The 20,771-nt window shown below is 47.2% G+C and overlaps 1 protein-coding gene across 2 annotated transcripts in view; it reads right to left on the minus strand.

Annotated features, from left to right (window-relative positions):
- Nucleotides 1-20,771, minus strand: part of LOC144602200 (ethanolamine kinase 1-like) — a 276,197-nt gene that overhangs the window by 218,615 nt on the left and 36,811 nt on the right. Inside the window, exon 3 of one of the 2 annotated variants that reach the window (XM_078414970.1) lies at nucleotides 10,113-10,253. The exons of the other annotated variant lie outside the window; for it this stretch is intronic. Within the exon in view, the coding sequence (XP_078271096.1) occupies nucleotides 10,113-10,253 (141 nt within the window). The remainder of the gene's footprint in view (nucleotides 1-10,112; nucleotides 10,254-20,771) is intronic. 2 annotated transcript variants of the gene reach the window in all.

The following is a 20,771-nucleotide window of genomic DNA, read 5'->3' on the forward strand; positions in this document are numbered from 1 at the left end:
ACCCTGTCGCCGGTTTGTGGTTTGTCTGTCCTCGGACCACTGTCGGTAGGTACTCACCACTGCTGACAAGCCTTGCTGTTTCAGAAATTCTCTGACCCAGTCGTCTGGCCATAACAATTTGGCCCTTGTCAAAGCCGCTCAGGTCTTTACTCCTGCCCATTTCTCCTGCATCCAACACATCGACTTCAAGAACTGACTGTTCACTTGTTGCCTAATATATCCCACCCCTTGACAGGTGCCATTGTAACAAGATAATCAATGTTATTCACTTCACCTGTCAGTGGTCATAATGTTTTGGCTGATCGGTGTATTTATATATATATATGTCTGTGTGTGTGCGTGTGTTGGTGTAATATAAACGTTTTGTTTATTATATTGTTTACAGAGACTTGGTTTACAAACTGTTGAGCTGCTGCAAGTGTGAATGTCATTGTTCTGTTTGAGACATATGACAATGAAACACTCTTGACTAGTCTCTTGAACGAAGGGTGGATAAATAACTTTCACAAGCATTCCTTTCACGGTAATCGGAATTCAAGGCTCAGCCACCTCATCACTTTCATGTGTAGGAACTGCAGATGCAGGTTTCATCCAAAGATAGACACAAAAATCTGGAGTAGCTCAGCGGGTCAGGCAGCATCTCTGGAGAGAGGGAATGGGTGACGGTTCGGGTCGAGACTATGAAGAGTAAGGGTCTCGACCCGATACGTCACCTATTCCTTCTCTCCAGAGATGCTGCCTGAGCCGCTGAGTTACTCCAGCTTTTTGTGTCTATCTTCACTTTCATGAACAGTTTAGGCGTGTGTGGAACAGGTGATCTTGTCCTCTGTCAGTATCACTATGTTTGTGTGTGTAAACCCAGGTACAATAATGGCTCAAATGAAAGAGAGTGTGGTTTTTGACAGTTCAGTGAGGCTACTGAGAACAGACTGAGATCAGTGGCAGGGCTGCAGAAGCCTGAGATATGAGGATGAAGGTTTCATCTGAAGATTGTTTCAAAGATAAAACACTGCCTAAAGTGTTCCACCACTGCCTCAAAAGCATTCCATAGTCACTCCTGTTCCTGCGCAACTGTCGGATGTTCAACATGTCTCAGAGTGCAATGCGGCCATTGTAGTTTCCACAGCTCAGAAATTTCAAAGGAGATTTCAATACAAGCATTTACTGCTGCTCAAAAGTGCAATGCAGATGTAAAATGTATTGAACCATAAAAAAAAGCTATTTTTAAATTTGGAACACATCACTTCTGCTTCTAAAGAAGTCTGATGAAGGGTCTCGACCCAAACCGTCACCCATCCCTTCTCTCCAGAGATGCTGCCTGTCCCGCTGAGTTACTCCAGCATTTATAAACCAGACGGTTTATAAAAATAGTCAGCCACCACTGCCAGGAACATAACATCCAAGAGTGTAGGAAGGAAGTGCAGATGCTGGTTTAAACCGAAGATAGACACAAAATGCTGGAGTAACTCAGCGGGTCAGGCAACATCTCCTGAAAAAGGGAATAGGTGATGTTTCGGGTCGAGACTATCATTGGAGATATAGACGGTGATTATGGAGAGATGTAAAACAAATGAATGAAAGATATGCAAAAGAGTGACGATTCTAAAGGAAGCAGGCCATTGTTAGCAGTGGCCGAGGTGAAAACGAGTTACAGACAATGAGACTTAACAAGACGACTTTGAAGTCAGTACGACTTGGGTGGGGGAGGGATGGAGAGGGGGGGGGATGCAAGGGTTACTTGATTTTAGAGAAATTAATATTCATCGAACATCAATATTCATCAAAATCCAAGAGTGCACGGTGACATTAATGTGCTCAATCTGCATGTCAACGTTCTGGAGCCCTGTTTAGTTTAGTAATGCCATTCAATCTGACATTTCACTCAGGAAGAAGATACGGGAGTTTGAAAACCATGACCCGTTCCTTCTCTCCAGAGATGCTGCCTGTCCCGCTGAGTTACTCCAGCATTTTGTGTCTAACTTCTAAGGTTCAAAAGCAGCTTCTTCCCATCAAAATGTGACAAACTTATGTGGGGCATAAATTGACCATCGATGTTGGCAAAGTTCAAATGGTCAGTCAGCACTGGAGCAGATGCTGGTTTACACCGAAAATAGACACAAAATGCTGGAGTAACTCAGCGTAAGAAAATAACTGCAGATGCTGGTACAAATCGAAGGTATCCCAAAATGCTGGAGTAACTCAGCGGGACAGGCAGCATCTCTGCAGAGAAGGAATGGCTGATGTTTTGGGTCGAGACCCTTCTTCAGACTGAGATTTTTAGATTTGTTTTAGATTTTTTTTAGATTTAGAGATACAGCGCGGAAACAGGCCCTACGGCCCACCCGGTCCGCGCCGACCAGCGATCCCTGCACACTAACACTATCCTACACCCACTGGGGACAATTTTTATATTTGCCCAGCCAATTCACCTACAAACCTGTACGTCTTTGGAGTGTGGGAGGAAACCGAAGATCTCGGAGAAAACCCACGCAGGTCACGGGGAGAACGTACAAACTCCGTACAGACAGCACCCGTAGTCAGGATCGAACCTGAGTCTCCGGCGCTGCATTCGCTGTAAGGCAGCAACTGCCGCTGCGCCACCGTGCCGACTGAGAATCAGGGGAGAGGTACACACTGAGATATGGAAGTGTAAGGTGTGAAAACGAGAGATCAAAGGGGACGTAGTTCAAGGAAAATGTAGAATAGATCATTGTTAGCTCGGGGAAGGTGACAACGCAGCACACAAAGATAAAATGTAATCAGGCGGACAGTCAGACTGGTCGGAGAACTAAGATGGGGGAGGGATGGAGAGAGAGGGGAAGCAAGGGTTACGTGAAGATAGAGAAGTCAATGTTCATACCGCTGGGGTGTAAGTTGCCCAAGCAAAATATGAGGTGCTGTTCCTCCAATTTGCACTGGGCCTCACTCTGACAATGGAGGAAGCCAGGGACAGAAAGGTCATTGTGGTAATGGGAAGGGGAGTTAAAGTGCTGAGCAGCCAGGAGATCAGGTAGGTTTAGGCGGACTGAGCGGAGGTGTTTCCAATGTGATGTTTTATTCCAATGTAATAAACTGACCCAGAACTGTAGGAGCCTTCAGTTCAAACTTTGGGTTCCAGGGTCAGATTAGAAACAGATAATACACCAGTTTGCCAACACTAGTGCTTGCCAGTTCTGGAGCTGGTGACTCTGCAATTGTACCCCATGAGTTTACCCCATGGTCTGTGGTGAGTAGTTACCACAATTTGTTATACAACAGGGTACAGTGAACCCATAGTAATTATCACAAAAGGTGGCTCATCCAACAAGGAATATAGTAAGATTGCAAGAAGCACCCATTAGTGCAAAGCTCCAACACTCTCAGTGTCAATTTGAAATGTGAATTGCATTGGAAGAAAGTGTTCATTAAGTATGCGCTCACTAATTGTTCACCATCTGATTATATGTAACGTGAATTGGGAAAGAAGATCTTTACCCTCTCGCTTCAAGTCGACAAGGGATGCAACTGGTATTTTGAGGGCAAGTTACCCAGACTCGCACTGTCAGGCCAGAGGCCTCAGTGCTGAGGGCAGGTTACCCAGACTCGCACTGTCAGACCAGAGGTATCACTGCTTGGAAGAACAATGACACCATTGTGTGTGAAATAGGGTTGCCAAATTCCTCACTTCCAAATACGGGACAAGGTGACGTCACCGCCCCGTGCCCCACGTGACCTCACCCAGCCAGCAGCCACATGCTCCCGCTCCACCAATGGTGGCCGCCCGGGCCGGGAGGGGGATCGCTCTGTTAGGTGAACATACTCGACCCCGCTCCCCCAACACACTCCGTTAGCTTACACTGTCTGGGCCTACAGTGGCCCCCTGGGCCTAATACGGGACAAGGGTGGTCCCGTATGGGACAAACAAATTTATCCCAAAATACGGATTGTCCCGGCTAATATGGGACAGTTGGCAACCTTAGTGTGGAAGCTTTGACTAAAAAGTGTTTCGCTTGCATTCCTTATGGGATTCATAAGTTCACAAGACATAGGAGCAGAATGAGGCCATTTGTCCCATCGAGTCTAGTCCACCATTCAATCATGGCTGATCTATCTTTCCCTTTCAACCCCATCCTACAGCCTTCTCCCCATATCCCCTGACGCCCGTACTAATCAAGAATCTGTCCATCTGTGCCATAGTAATATCCATTGACAGCCTCAACAGCCGTCTGTGGCAAGGAAGTTCACACATTCACCATACTCTGGCTAAAGACATTCCTCTTCATCTTCTTTCTAAAGGCTCACCTTTTTATTGTGCCCTCTGATCCTAGACTCTCATAGAAACATAGAAACATAGAAAATAGGTGCAGGAGTAGGCCATTCGGCCCTTCGAGCCTGCACCAACTCAGTATCCCGTACCTGCCTTCTCTCCTTACCCCCTGATCCCTTTAGCCACAAGGGCCACATCTAACTCCCTCTTAAATATAGCCAATGAACTGCCCTCAACTACCTTCTGTGGCAGAGAATTCCACAAATTCACCACTCTCCGTGTGGAGACTCTCCCACTAGTGGAAACATCCTCTCCACATTCACTCTATCTAAGCCTTTCACTATTTGGTAAGTTTCAATTAGGTCCCTCCCTCATCCTTCTAAACACCAGTGAGTACAGGCCCAGTGCTGTTAAACGCTCTTCAGACGTTAACCCACTCAATCCCAGGATCATTCTTGTAAACCTCCGCTGGACCCTCTCCCATGCCAGCACATCCTTCCTCAAAGATGGGGTCCCAAAACTGCTCATAATGCTCCTAATGTGGTCTGACCAGCGCCTTACAAAGCCTCAGCATTACACCCCTGTGAGCCCACAAAGTTGCCCTTTCGTACACACCCAGAGTTTTTGAGAGCTTCAGTTAGTATTGAGCCAATACTGAATCAATGAAATCAAGCAGTCTGCTCTTGGTTTTAATTTGGAGACACAAGGAACTGCAGATGCTGGAACCTCGAATAAAACAAAAAGTGCCGGAGCAACTGAACGGGTCAGGCAGCATCTGTGAAGGACTTGGATAGATGGCATTATAGGCTGGGACCCTTCTTCAGATTGATTGAATGTAAAGTTCAGTTTAGTTTGGGGGAGAGGGTGGAGGGAATGCAGGAATTACTCAAAATCAGAGAAATTAATTTACATCCCGCCAGGTTTTAAGCTGCCCAAGCGAAATAAGAGGTGCTGTTCATCATTTCCTCACCTTTTCTCACTTCCAGTCCCCCCCCCCCCCCCCCACCCCCACCTCCCCCCCCCCACCTTTATTTCAGTCTGAAAAAGGCACGGTGGCGCAGCGGTAGAGTTGCTGCCTTACAACAAATGCAGCGCCGGAGACCCGGTTTCCGTCCTAACTACGGGTGCTGTCTGTACGGAGTTTGTACGTTCTTCCTGTGACCTGCGTGGGTTTTCTCCGAGATCTTTGGTTTCTTCCCACACTCCAAAGACGTACAGGTTTGTAGGTTAATTGGCTTGGTAAATGTAAAAATTGCCCCTAGTGGGGGTAGGATAGTGTTAATGTGCGAGGATCGCTGATCGGCGCAGATCCGGTGGTCCGATGGGCCTGTTTCCGCACTGTGTCTCTAAACTAAACTAAAGTAAACTAAAGGGTTCCGATCCGAAACGTCACCTATCCATGTTCTTCAGAGATGCTGCCTGACCCGCTGAGTTACTCCAGCACTCTGTGAAACGTCACCTAGCCATGTTCTCCAGAGATGCTGCCTGACCCGCTGAGTTACTCCAGCATGTTGTGTCTATTTTTGGAAGAACTAAGTATCAGGCAAGGAATAGTGCAGCAGAAGTCAATGATCCCAAAAGCTGATCAATCCCAGGAACGGTGACTGAGAGCTTTGAAGGAGGGAGCTGTGGAGAGGGTGAATGCACTGGTTATCATCATCCAAACCTGGACAGATTCTGGAAATGTTCCACGAAATGAAGAGTGGGAAATGCGATCGTACTATTTAAGAAAGAAGAGTGACGAGGAAAGACTCAGTGGTAGGGTAAAAGGAGATCGGCAATAAAGTGCTGGAGTAACTCAGCAGGTCAGGCAGCATCTGTGGAGAACATGGATAGGTGACGTTTCACAGAGTGCTGGAGTAACTCAGCGGGTCAGGCAGCATCTGTGGAGAACATGGATAGGTGACGTTTCACAGAGTGCTGGAGTAACTCAGCGGGTCGGGCAGCATCTCTGGAGAACATGGATAGGTGACGTTTCACAGAGTGCTGGAGTAACTCAGCGTGGGTTTCCTCCGGGTGCTCCGGTTTCTTCCCCACATCCCAAAGACGTGCGGGTTTGTAGGTTAATTAGCCTCTGCAAAAATTGCCCCTAGTGTGCAGGGAGTGGATGAGAAAGTGAGATAACATAGAATGAGTGTGAATGGGTAATCGATGGACTTGATGGGCCGAACGGCCTGATTCCATGCTGTATAACTAATCTCTAAACTCTAAACATGTCTTCTTTACTTCTTTCTCCTTTCTGAAAAGAAGAAAATAACATTTCTTCTTTCTGATAAAGAAGAGATATTCCTTCTTTATCTATATACTAAAACTCTCGTTTGTTATCTTGTTTGTGACTGAACTTCAGCCAATACGGTACACGATAGCGTGACAGTTTTAGGCCCACCTTACTCACCGTTGTCACTTTAGTGATAATGCAAGTAGTTTCATTGAAATCGCTGTTACATTTTTAAAGTTATTCACTTTTTAAAGTTTAAAAGGAGGGGAGGGGGAGGGGAGGAGGGAGGGAGGGGGAAGGGGGAGTGGGGGAGAAGGGAGAGGGGAGGGGGGGTTGAGGAGAGAGGGGATGGGGGAGGACAGGGAGATGCACCAATGCAGGAGAGGTTTGGGTCCACTTGGTCTAGTTTCAATTATTTTTCCCCATGTTTTGTTTCCGCTGCATTCATTTTAGCTTACTTTGTTGTCCTATTCCGGATCTTGCTTTATTCCTTTCATATAGTTGGGCACAACGGTAGAGTTGCTGCCTTACAGCGAATGCAGCGCCGGAGACCCGGGTTCCATCCCGACTACGGGTGCTGTCTGTACGGAGTTTGTACGTTCTCCCCGTGACCTGCGTGGGTTTTCTCTGAGATCTTCGGTTTCCTCCCACACTCCAAAGACGTACATATTTGTAGGTAAATTGGCTTGGTATGAGCGTAAATTGTCCCTAGTGTGTGTAGAATAGTGTGAATGTGCGGGGATCGCTGGTCGGCGCGGACGCGGTGGGTCGAAGGGCATGTTTCCGCGCTGTCTCTCTAAAACTAAACCTAAAAGTAAAACTAGTTAAACTAAATGTTTCTGCATTGTTTTAGCCTTTCCACTTTGATTATTTCCAGGGCTAAAGTATTCAGCCGCTATGTCCTTGCAACTGCTTGGTGGTCTTCCTTCAGTTTAACCAGCACACATAAAAGAGATCAGCTCTGATATGTTAAAGTGAGATATCACAGGTTGGGTTTTACTGTGGACATATATAATGTGATGATCAGAAGTCACTGTGTGAAGGCAGCAGCACATGATCAAACACCAAGTAGAAACTAATATATAAATCAATACCAGCTTATTCTGTCCACTGACATAAAACAGACCACAGTTACTGCACAGGCCTGATTTCAATCAGATGGTGGCACAAATATTATAAGTGTAAATAAAAGGCTGATGCACCATCATAGAGAGATGCAGCATGGGAACACGCCCTTCGGCCCATCGAGTCTATGCCAACCATCAATCACTCATTTATACTAATCATACCTCGTGGCACCACGGGAGAAGAAATCAGGAGGAGATAAGACTTTGCCTTCTATCACAGTGAGGGTGTGCCTAGAGCAATCACTGTGATGGCTGTTTGTGTAAAAATTGTGTAAAAATTGTGTGAAAATTGTATCTGTGTGTCCTGTGCTTTTTGTTGTCTACTGCCGGACCCTGACGTGAGAGGACGCTGGCGTTGTTTATTCGCCGCTTCTCCGTTAGGATAGTTTGTCTGTTTGTTTTTATGTTTGATTGTTTATGTAAAGCGCTTTGAGCACCTGATAAGGCGCTATATAAAATAAATGCTTATTATTATTATTATTATTATAAAGCACAGAAACAGGCCCTTTGACAACCATCTATGCTGACCATCGATCGACCATTTGGGCGGCACGGTAGCGCAGCGGTAGAGTTGCTGCTTTACAGCGAAAGCAGCGCCGGAGACACAGGTTCAATCCTGACTACGGGTGCTGCACTGTAAGGAGTTTGTACGTTCTCCCCGTGACCTGCGTGGGTTTTCTCCGAGATCTTCGGTTTCCTCCCACACTCCAAAGACGTACAGGTATGTAGGTTAATTGGCTGGGTAAATGTTTAAAAAAAAAATTGTCCCTAGTGGGTGTAGGATAGTGTTAATGTACGGGGATCACTGGGCGGCACGGACTTGGAGGGCCGAAAAGGCCTGTTTCCGGCTGTATATATATGATATGATATGATTTATACTAATCATAGGGTCTTACAGCATGTAAACAGGTCCTTCGGCCCACCAAGAATGGTTGCCAACTTCCTCACTCCCAAATACGGACAAGGTGACGTCACCACCCCGCGCCCCACGTGACCTCGCCCAGCCAGCGGCCACGTGCTCCCGCTTCACCAATGGCGGCCGTCCAGGCTGGGAGGCGGGTTGCTAGGCAACCTCCGCTAGGCAGCGCCCGGGCCTCTGGACCTACACTGTCCCGACCTACAGTGTCCGGGCCTACAGCGTCCGGGCCTACAGCATCCGGGCCTACAGCATCCGGGGGTACAGCGCCCCCTGGGCCCACAGTGTCCGGGCCTACAGCGTCCGGGCCTACAGCATCCGGGCCTACAGCATCCGGGCCTACAGCATCAACTGGGCCCACAGTGTCCGGGCCTACAGCATCCAGGCCTACAGCGCCTCCTGGGCCTAATACGGGACATGGGTGGTCCCGTACAGGACAAACCAATTTAGCCCAAAATACGGGACGTCCCGGCTAATACGGGACAGTTGGCAACCCTAATGCTGACCATTAATAGCCCATTTATACTAATCATAGTATTACAACATGGAAATAGACGCTTCTGCCCAGCAAGTCTATGTGGACCATCAATCGCCCATTAATACTAATCATACAATCTTACAGCATGGAAACAGGCCCTTTGGCCCTGCAGGTCTATGCCGACCATCAATCACCCATTCATACCAATCATAGTCAAATGGAATAGCCCAACATGCCCATGCTAACCAAGATGCCCCATCTACATTGGATCCACATGCACATGTTTGGTCCTTATCTCTCTAAACCTTTATTTTATATGTACTTGTCCAAATGTTTTTTTTTCATGTGTAGGAAGGAACTGCAGATGTTGGTTTACACCGAAGATAGACACAAAATGCTGGAGTAACTCAAAGGGTCAGACAGCATCTCTGGAGAAAGGGAATAGGTGATGTTGAGACCCTTTTCAGACTAAGAGTCCGGGGAAAGTGATACTAAATCTATGAAAAGCTACAGAACAAATCAGAGCTGGCCCCGATGACCTTGGCTTCCTCTGTCCCTAATGTTTGTACGATTGTTATTTGCTGCTTGTTTGAGGCATTAAAAAAGGTTCACACATCGGATAAAACAGCTGCCTTTAGAGAATGTGATAAGAAGCGCATTATTTGAGTAGGCTGGGTCTCTATTCCCTGGAGCGCAGGAGGATCAGGGGTGATCTTATAGAGGTGTATAAAATCATGAGAGGAATAGATCGGGTAGATGCACAGAGTCTCTTGCCCAGAGTAGGGGAATCGCGGAACAGAGAGCATAGTATTAAGGTGAAAGGGAAAAGATTAAATAGGAATCTGAGGGGTAACTTTTTGACACAAAGGCTGGTGGGTGTATGGAACAAGCTGCCAGAGGAGGTATTTGAAGCAGGGACTATCCCAACGTTTAAGAAACAGTTAGACAGGTACATGGATAGGACAGGTTTGGAGGGATATGGACCAAATGCAAGCAGGTGGGACTAGTGTAGCTGGGACATGTTGGCTGGTGTGGGCAAGTTGGGTCGAAAGGCCTGTTTCCACGCTGTATCACTCTATGACTCTATGACTCTGCCTCAAGGGATACAATACATTGTTGACTCCTACCTCCTGTCAGCTGCGAGCTGAGACTGGCTGGACTTGAGCAGCTTCAGGTACTTTGAGAGATTGGTCCAGAGGTTGGGTTCAGGAGAATAACTATTGTCAGACTGGACAGAATGAAACTGGGCCATTGCTATTGCCACAAGTCTGTGGGGACAAAAATGAAATCATGTATAAATACTTTACATATTATTCACACCTTCATTAGTACTATTATGGTCTTAGAAACAGCCCATCCTGACCAAGGTGCCCCATCTACACTAATCCCATCTGCTCGCGTTTCACCCATACCCCTCTCAACCTGTCCTATCCATATACCCATCCAAATGTCTTTTAAATGTTATTAACGTACCAGGAATGTCTTATGCCCTTCATAACTCTGCTTCAGTGAAATATTTTCGACGTCTGAATTCATCACATAAGTATAATTATATTAAAAATTAAATAAACTATTATACTTTACGGTCACAAAAGCACACAAAATGCTATAGTAACTCAGAGGGTCAGGCACCATCTCCGTATAACATCGATAGGTGACGTTTTGAGTCAGGAAGGGTCCCAACACGAAATCTCACCTATCCATGTCCTCCAGAGATGCTGCCTGACCCGCTGAGTTACTCCAGCACTCTGTGAAACGTCACCTATTCATGTTCTCCAGAGATACTGCCTGACCCGCTGAGTTACTCCAGCACTCTGTGAAACGTCACCTATCCATGTTCTCCAGGGATGCTGCCTGACCCGCTGAGTTACTCCAGCACTGTGTGAAACGTCACCTATCCATGTTCTCCAGAGATGCTGCCTGACCCGCTGAGTTACTCCAGCACTCTGTGAAACGTCACCTATCCATGTTCTCCAGGGATGCTGCCTGACCCGCTGAGTTACTCCAGCACTTTGTGTCCTTCGTGTAAACCAGCTTTATCAGTTGCTTGTTTATACATGGAACAGTGCAGTACAGGGATAGGTTCGTCATGAACATGATGCCAAGTTAAATTAACCTCTTCTGCCTGGGCATGATTCATATCAAGAATCGAGGGTGTTTAATTATTCATCTGTAGCAATAACCGGACAATGACATTCTTGCAGCAGCATAACACGTCTCTTCGCTAACATAATTTTTAAAAGTTCAATAAATTAAGATAATTATCACCACAAGAAAACTCCCAAGTCCCCAGTGCAATCAATGTAGTTCGGTGTTTGTCGTCTCGTGTTCAAGACCCTCAGTGGGGAACCTGGCCCTTCGGCCCAACTTATCCACACCAAACAACGTGCCCCATCACCACGAGTCCCACCAATCCAGGTTTGGGAAGAAGCTGATCCTGAAACAGGAGATCATGGTTTTCAGACTCCTGTACCTCCTTCCTGATTGGTTTACTTTAGAGATACAGCGCAGAAACAGGCCCTTCGGCCCACCGGGTCCGCATCGACCAGCGATCCCCGCACACTAACACTATCCTTCACCCACTAAGGACAATTTACACATACACCAAGCCAATTTACCTACAAACCTGTATGTCTTTGGAGTGTGGGAGGAAACTGAAAATCTCAGACAAAAAACCCACGCGGGTCACGGGGAGAACGTACAAACTCTGTACAGACAGCACCCGTAGTCGGGATCGAACCCGAGTCTCCGGCGCTGCATTCACTGCAAGGCAGCAACTCTACCGCTGCGCCACCAATGGCAGGAATGCAATGAGAGTGTGGCCATGGTGGCATTTTGCAGGGACTGCAACATTCTAGCCACTCTGAGTAGCAGCAGCACCTCAACCTGATTGCATCTGACATCCACCACCTTCCATTCATCACTAAGTGGGAGAGTTGCTGCCTTACAGTGCTTGCAGCGCCAGAGACCCGGGTTCCATCCCGACTAAGGGTGCTGTCTGTACGGAGTTTGTACGTTCTCCCCGTGATCTGCGTGGGTTTTCTCCGAGATCTTCCGTTTCCTCCCACACTACAAAGATGTACAGGTATATAAGTTAATTGGCTTGGGTGTGTGTAGGCTTGTGTTAATGTGCGGGGATCGCTGGCCGGCGCGGACTCGGTGGGCCGAAGGGCCTGTATCCGTAAACTAAACTAAACTAAACCAAACTGCACAGATGGCAGTCCAGGAGCATGGAATTAGCCAGCATAAAGGGGGAAAAACATGGTGGAGATGGGATGTATCGGTGGAGATGGTTGAAGAGGCAGGGTTTGTGCTAGGAGTGCCAACTATCTCACTCCCAAATACGGGACAAGGTGACGTCACCACCCTGTGCCCCACGTGACCTCACCCAGCCAGCGGCCACCTGCTCCCACTCCACCAATGGTGGCCGCCCGGACCAGGAGGCGGGTTGCTATGCAACCTCCATTAAGCAGCACCTACACTGTCTGGGCCTACAGCGGAACCCCCGGCCTACAGTGTGCGGACCTATGCTGTCCGGACCTACACTGTCTGGACCTACAGCATCTGGGCCTACGTGTCCAGGCCTACAGTGTCCAGGCCTACAGCGCCCCACGGGCCTAATACGGGACAAGGGCGGTCCCGTGCGGGACAAACCAATTTTGCCCAAAATACGGGATGTCTTGGCTAATGCGGACAGTTGGTGACCCTACTGTAGAACTCTGCGCCCTTACTTTGCACAAAACGAGGGTAAAAATAATGAGTTTGCGTATTTTCATGATCATCCATGTCACAATAAGAATGAAAGGAGTCTTATATTGTTGGAACATAGACTTTATGTAGTCGCGAGGATGGATGAAGCACAACAAGCATAAACATTTCGGACCTCTGGCCTCGTTTTCAAAGTAAACTTTTCGAGACCCCTTTTATACCAATAACTTTTTTTTTGGAACAAAATGCATTAAAAGTGTTCTGTTCTGTCTCATTGCAAGAATACACAGTTTTACTGAATCTCTTGAAAAATGTAAGAGAGCTCATAACCTCAGTCATTAGGTTTCCTTTCATTTGCAGAGCTTTTAGGGTTAGTAGGGTTTAAAGAAAGCACATTAATACTGAACATTGATTTACTGGGAAAGGATATTAACCGACTGTATATTTAACCTCTTTAAGAAAACCAGGGACATTATGGCACTGTGGGAAAAAAAAGCAACTCATTCTTCAAATGTCATTAATATGTGGAGTGAAATAACAGATTAGTTTAATAAACACAAACATTAGCTCAGACACTGAAGTAATTTGGAAGTTAAATCTGCACCCCCAACATTGGGCGGTCAGGGTGGGGCAGCATTAGAGTTGCTGCCTTACAGCGAATGCAGCGCCGGAGACCTGGGTTCCATCCCGACTAAGGGGAGTTTGTACGTTCTCCCCGTGACCTGCATGGGATTTCTCCGAGATCTTCGGTTTCCTCCCACACTCCAAAGACGTACAGATTTGTAGGTTAATTGACTGGGTAAATGTAACAATTGTCCCGAGTTGGTGAAGGGTAGTGTTAAAGTGCGGGGATCGCTAGTCGGTGCGGACCCGGTGGGCCGAAGGGCCTGTTTCCGCGCCTATCTCTAAACTAAACATCATAAGTAAGTCCGCACATCAGTAGTAAGTCCGCACTGTTATCTCCAATTCATCCATTCAAAAGTACCGTAGAGCCCAAGAGTCATAGGGCATGGAAACAGGCCCTTCAGCACAACTCTTCCACGTAGACCAAGATGCTCCATCCAAGCTGGTCGCATTTGCCCGCATTTGACCCACATCCAAGTCAGTGGATATTTTTTAGGCAGAGAGAGACAAATTCTTGACTAGAACAGATGTCAAGGGTTATGGGGAGAAGGCAGGAGAATGGGATTAGGAGGCAGAGATCAGCCATGATTGAATGGCGGAGTGGACTCGATGGGCCGAATTCTACTACAATAACTTGTGAATGTGATTCCTCTAAAGAGCGTATCAGAAACTTGGTAACCTTCATCAATTGTAATGCATGTTTTCTCACTCTAGTTTGTGTAGTTGCTGTTAGTTTTACAGCAGACGAATGAGTCACAGCGGCAGCAAGGTGGCTCAGCGGTAGAGTTGCTGCCTTACAGCGCTAGAGACCCGGCTCAGTCCTGACCACGAGTGCTGTCTGTACGGAGTTTGTACGTTCTCCCTCTGACCACGTGGTTTCCTCCCATATTCTAAACATGAGCAGGTTTCTAGGTTAATTGGCTTCCGTAAAAATGAAAATTGCCTGTATTGTTTGTGTAGGATAGAACTAGTGGGAGGGGTGATTGCTGGTTGGCGCAGACTCGGTGGGCCGAAGGGCCTGTTTCCACACTGCATCTCTTAACTAATCTAAACTAAACTCGATTGTAAGAAGGAACTGCAGATGCTGGGTTCACACCGAATGTGACTCAGTGGGACAGGCAGAAACTCCGCAGGAAAGGAATGGGTCCCTTCATCAGGTCCTTCATTCCACCGAGTCCACGCCGACCATCCATCTCCCATTCACACTAGTTCTATGACCCAAAAGTTCAACTAACCCCCTTGTTCCCCCGAGAGTCTGAAGAAGGGTCCTGACCCCAAAACGTCGCCTGTCCATTTTCTCCACAGATGCTACCTGACTCACTGAGTTACTCCAGCACTTTGTGCCTTTTTGTGTGTAAACCAGCATCTGCAGTTCCTCGTGTCTCTTGGGATGGACATTTGGCTGCTGAGCAATAAGAGGGCTGGGACTGTGCTCCTGTAGCTCCAGGAAATGTGGCAGCATTTGGGCCTACAGATGTTCTGATATTTAAAGTTATTAAAAGTCAAACCACATTTTGTGGCCAGCGGTGGGACTTCCATGAAAGGGATAAAAGGCAGAAGATCAGGGAGGCCTGTGCGGTGTGGCTGACCAACGCTGGAGTATACTCACAAACCGCATCCTCACACACTTTTAAAAGTTGCAAATGTTTACGAGCAAGACTTGCCAGAGACCTGCTGATCTGTGCCATGTTGCCTAAGGGTGGTGCAGCGGGAAGAGCCGCTTCCTCAGAGCACCAGAAACCTCGGTTCCATCCTGGCCTCGGGTGCTGTCTGTGTGGAGTTTGCACGTTCTCCCTGCGACCGTGTGGCTTTCCTATGGGTGCTCTTGTTTCCTCCCACATCCCAAAGACGTGCGGATTTGTAGGTTAATTGGCCCTCTGTGAATTGCCCCTTAATGTATAGGGAGTGGATGAGAAAGTGGGACAACAACATTCGAGTAAAGAATACACTTCTAGTTCCTTTGTTTTGAGTTGTTTTTCCACATGCCTGAATCCTGAAGGATATCGCCCTAATGATACCCAAATCCTTATTTCCTGCAAGCTAGATTTTCACAAGAATTAACTAGTTACAGAAAGAAACTACGGTGTAAAAATCCCAACAAGGAGATACATGGAACTGCAGATGCTGGACCCTTGAGTAAATCACAAAGTGCTGGAGGAATTCAGCAGGTCAGGCAATGGCATGAACATTGATTTCTCCAGCTTTAGAGCACATCACCACACCCCCCCTTCACTTTTTTCTTTGCCCCTACCCCAATGCATACCGATTTCCCCCGGTACCCTGCCTCCCCTCTTCCACCCCCCCCCCCCCCCCCCCTCTCCTGACCGCTTCAAACCTCTCACCCTCCCTCCGGCTTCACATTTCACTCCCTTTCTCTCCGAATCTGACACCGCTTTGTCTCCTTTTCATCTCTGGCCTTCGTCCACTAGGATTCACGTGGCGGTGATGTCACCTTGTCCCTTATTTGGCAGTGAGGAAGTTGGCAACCCTATTGTCCACCCATCTGCCAAACTCCCCTCTCGCCTATATCCACATATCACTTGCCAAGTTTTGTCCTGCCCCCCCCCCACTATTTTAGAGATAGGGTCCAAATGCGGGCAATTGGGGACAGCTTTGATGGGGCTTCTTGGTCGGCAGGGATGGGTGTGTCTGAGGGGCCTGTTACCGTGCAGTATGACTCTGTGACTCCAGAACGTCTAGGTTTGCTAATTCCCCTTCAATGCTGAGAGTTTACAAGCAATAAGTCTACATTAACCAAACCTTGTCGTCAAAACCCTCGTAGACCTTTCAAAAATCATCCTCTCTGCCTCTTCCACTTACTAAGTATTTGAGAAATGTGAAGGCAATCATTAGTGCAGGTAGATAATGAGTGGTAGCCACTCAAACAGAAAGACAAATCTAGGAACATCATTATGAAACGAAACAGCTTGGAGTGTTAGTGATCACTGCACTATCCAGTTACCATCCAATGATGGAGAAAAATATTGTAGTAAACCAGACCATTCCCCTGTATTTACTTATTTGTCTGTTTGGTTTGTTTCAGATATGTTGTTTATTATAGGTTTTACAGAGCACTGTATTTACATACTTGTGCTGTTGCAAGTATGAATGTCATTGTTCTGTTTCGGGGCCTATGCCACAGGGCGACACGGTGGCGCAGCGGTAGAGTTACTGCCTCACAGCGCTAGAGACCCGGGTTCCATCCTCACCCCGGGTGCTGGCTGTACAGAATTTATACGTTCTCCCTGTGACCTCGTGGGTTTTCTCCGGGTGCTCCGGTTTCCTCCCACACTCCAAAGACAAACATGTTTGTAGATTAATTGGTTTACAGTAAAGATTGTAAATTGTTCCATGTGTGCAGGATGGTGATAGTGTAACGGGGATCGCTGGTCGGTGTGGACTCGGTGGGCCGAAGGGCCTGTTTCCGCGCTGTATCTCTAAACTAAACTAAACTAAAAAAAGGACTCTTGACTCTTGACTATTTACATTATCTGCTTGCAGCTCAAAACCAAAATTTAAACTGAAGATTACTTTGCCTGGAACTGTGGCTTTGGGAATCATTGAAATTCCAATCCAATTTGCAATTGTTTGTCAGAGTTTTGCCTTTAAACTTATTTTCTTGGATCTGCGAAGCAGGATTTATGGAAAGTTGGCACTTAGATATTTCTTGGCAGCACCTACCAAGATGTGGCATTCCGCATAGTAGTTGATCATTTATTGCCAAACATATGTGCAACATCGTGAGTGCCTTTTATCACGAGAACGTAGATTTGCCGTTTTCGAGACCACCGAGTTTTTATTTATAATAATAATAATAATAATAATAATAATATTCATTTATTGTCATTGCAACGAGTACAACGAAATTAAAAAATAGCCAATCCTGACGGTGCGTACAAACATATATGCAATAAATGCAAAAACAAATAAATACATAAATACAATTAAATACAATTATATTAAGTACAAGATTTTTTAACGGTGTTGCCTAGTGCAAAGGTAGTGTTCAGTTCTCGTATGGCCCTGGGGTAAAAACTGTTCTTAAGTCTGTTTGTTCGGGATTTGATCAACCTGAAACGTCGACCAGAGGGCAGATGAACAAACAGACGGTGGCCGGGGTGAGATGGATCTTTTATTATTTTGCCTGCTCTACTGAGGCAGCGTAGGCTGAACAGGTGCTCCAGGGAGGGCAGTGAGCAGCCGATGATCTTCTGGGCCGTCGTGATGACCCTCTGAAGGGCCTTCCTGTCCTTTTCTGAGCAGCTGGCATACCATGTGGTTATACAGTATGCCAGCACACTCTCGATGGAGCAGCGATAGAAGGACAACATGAGCTTCTCCTGCAGGTTGGTTTTCCTGAGGATCCTCAGGAAGTGGAGTCTCTGCTGTGCCTTCTTTACTGTGGTGATGGTGTTGGTAGACCAGGTAAGATCCTCTGCGATGTGCGCACCCAGGAACCTGAAAGCTGGTACCCTTTCCACACAGACCCCATTGATGTAGAGTGGGTCGTAATCTACACTGGTTTTTCTAAAGTCAATTATAAGTTCCTTTGTTTTGGAGGAGTTCAGGACCAGATTGTTCACTGAACACCATGCTGCCAGCCTTTGGATTTCATCCCTATAGGCTGTCTCATCTCCTTCTGAGATGAGTCCAACCACAGTCGTGTCATCCGCGAACTTGATGATGGTGTTGGTGGGATGGGTGGGGGCGCAGTCGTGAGTGTAGAGGGAGTAAAGGATGGGGCTCAACACACAGCCCTGTGGTGAGCCGGTGCTCAGTGTAATGGTGGAGGAGAGGTGAGGGCCTATTTTGACGGTCTGGGGGCGGTTGGTCAGGAAGTCCTTGATCCATTGGCAGATGGTTTGGGAAAATCCAAGGTCGGAAAGTTTGGTGACCAGTCTGCTCGGGATGACCGTGTTAAAGGCAGAGCTGAAGTCGAGGAAGAGCATCCTCACATAGCTCCCCTGGTGTTCAAGGTGGGTCAGTGCAGTGTGAAGAGCAGTGTCGATGGCATCCCCTGTAGACCTATTTGCTCTGTAGGCAAACTGGTGTGGGTCGAAGGTGGGTGGGAGGCTGGCTTTGATGTGCTGCAGGACCAGTCTCTCGAAGCACTTTGTGATGACCGGTGTGAGTGCTACCGGACGGTAGTCGTTAAGACCGCTGATGACAGACTTTTTCGGCAGTGGGATGATTGTGGCGGACTTCAGGCAGGGAGGGATGGTGGATTTTAAAAGGGACAGGTTGAAGATTTTTGTGAAGACCTCAGATAATTGGTCTGCACATTCCCTCAGCACTCTGCCCGTCACACAATCGGGGCCTGCAGCTTTCCTGGGATTCACTGCTCTGAGCACGCGCTTAACATCATACTCCTGCACAGTGAAGGTGTTGCTGTCAGGTGCTGGAGAGGGTGTTATGTCTGCCACTGTAGCTTTCACCTCGAAACGAGCAAAGAAACAGTTAAGTTCCTCTGCCAGCGAGGCGTCGCCGTCGGCAGTCGTGCGGTTGCTGGTCTTGTAGTTGGTGATGTGCTGGATGCCTTGCCATACCCGCCGTGGGTCATTGTTGGAAAAGTGGTCCTCAATCTTCCTCTTGTAGGACGCTTTGGCATCCTTGATGCCTCTCTTCAGGTTGGTTCTAGCAGCACTGTATAGAGCTCTATCACTAGACCTGAAGGCGGTGTTACGGTCCTTGAGGAGAGACCTGACATCCTTTGTCATCCAGGGTTTTTGATTGGGATACAACTGGATGCGTTTGTCGACGGTGACATTGTCAACACAGTTTTGGATGTAGCAAAGTACAGTTGATGTGTACTCCTCCAAGTCCTGATCCTCAAAAATATCCCAGTTGGTCCTTTCGAAGCAATCCTGCAGCTGCGAGGAAGCTCCTTCAGGCCATGTCTTAACAGTCTTTATGGTGACTGGAGCTTTCCTCCTGAGTGGGGTGTATGCTGGAGTTAGGAATATGTACAGGTGATCTGACTGCCCCAGGTGTGGTAGTGGTGCTGACCTGAAACCCTTCTTAATATTTGAGTAAACCTTGTCTAGTGTGTTTTCCCCCTGGTAGCACATCTTATGTGTTGTTCAAGTTTCGGGAGAACTGACTTTAGGTCTGCATGGTTGAAGTCCCCGGCTATGATGTGGGCTGCTTCTGGATATGTGCTCTGTTGTGAGTTTATTGCACCGAGCAGGTAGCCTAAAGCTGTGCTAGCGTTAGCATTCGGTGGGATGTAGACTGCTGTTACTATAACCCCTGTAAATTCGCGAGGAAGGTAAAAAGGCCTGCATTTAACTGTTAGGGACTCCAGATCAGGAGAAGAGTGGCTATCTATGATTTGGATGTTAGTGCACCAGCTGTTGTGCACGTAAATGCATAACCCCCCCCCCTTGCTCTTACCGGAGTCGATATTTCTGTCCCAACGAAACGCTGTACGCCCGGCTAGCTCAATGGCTCCGTCTGGGATAAGTGGATGAAGCCATGTCTCTGTTACTAAGAGAATGCAACAGTCCTCCACGAGTTTGTTTGCTGATATCTGTAGTTTTAGTTCGTCCATTTTGTTGATGATGGATCTGGCGTTGGTGAGAAACATGCTGGGTAGCGGTGGTTTGTGTGGCTGTCTCTTTAGCTTGGCAAGTATACCGGACCGGCATCCTCGCTTTTGCTTCCTGTTTCTCCTCCGCCTGCGACGCCTGTTCGCGCCGACAACTATCCACGGAGCGCCCGGTGTCCTGGCTATCTCTTCCGGTATATTTCGCGGGTGTGGAAATTCGCGCACAAGGTCCCGATTGCACTGGAAACCTATGATCAGAAGATCCTTTCGGTTGTAAGTAGGATTTGCCTGATTTGCCTGGTTTGCATGACTAAAATTGACTAACAGACATAACACAGATAACACACATAAACCGCACCGAAAGGGAGAGCTGTGAGCCGCTGCGTCCGTGCGCGCCGCCATCAGCCATGATTGATTATCAAACATTACGTTCCATTTTCAGGGGGCAAAAACTAAAGGGACTCAACTCCATGGAAATAGCAACACACTCATAAAGCCACCCAGCATTAAATCATACTTTCCAATGTGCAATTCGCTGGAACAACCTCAGAATCAATGCTCTAAAGCATGAATACAATACATACTCTTCTTGGCACAGAGAGACGAAAACATATGAATAACTTCTCTTGTCTCTCCTCAGAGGTTAGTTTGCTAACCAAAGAAATGCACACTTAAACCCAGGTCAGTGCAAGGATTTATTGGCTGAGTGACTGCCCCACCCTATGACTGAATGCCACATAACTGTCGTACCTTTGAAAACCTCAATATATCATGGATGCTTATTATTTTTAAAAATTCTCATTCCCACTGTAGTCTTGGAATAGAATCTCAAATTTCAATTCAAAGGCGATGATATTTTCAAATCGTATCCCAATCTAGTCATAAAAAATGTTATGGTCATTACACT

Source organism: Rhinoraja longicauda, chromosome 18 (genome assembly GCF_053455715.1).
Source record: "Rhinoraja longicauda isolate Sanriku21f chromosome 18, sRhiLon1.1, whole genome shotgun sequence".
Classification (NCBI taxonomy): domain Eukaryota; kingdom Metazoa; phylum Chordata; class Chondrichthyes; order Rajiformes; family Arhynchobatidae; genus Rhinoraja; species Rhinoraja longicauda.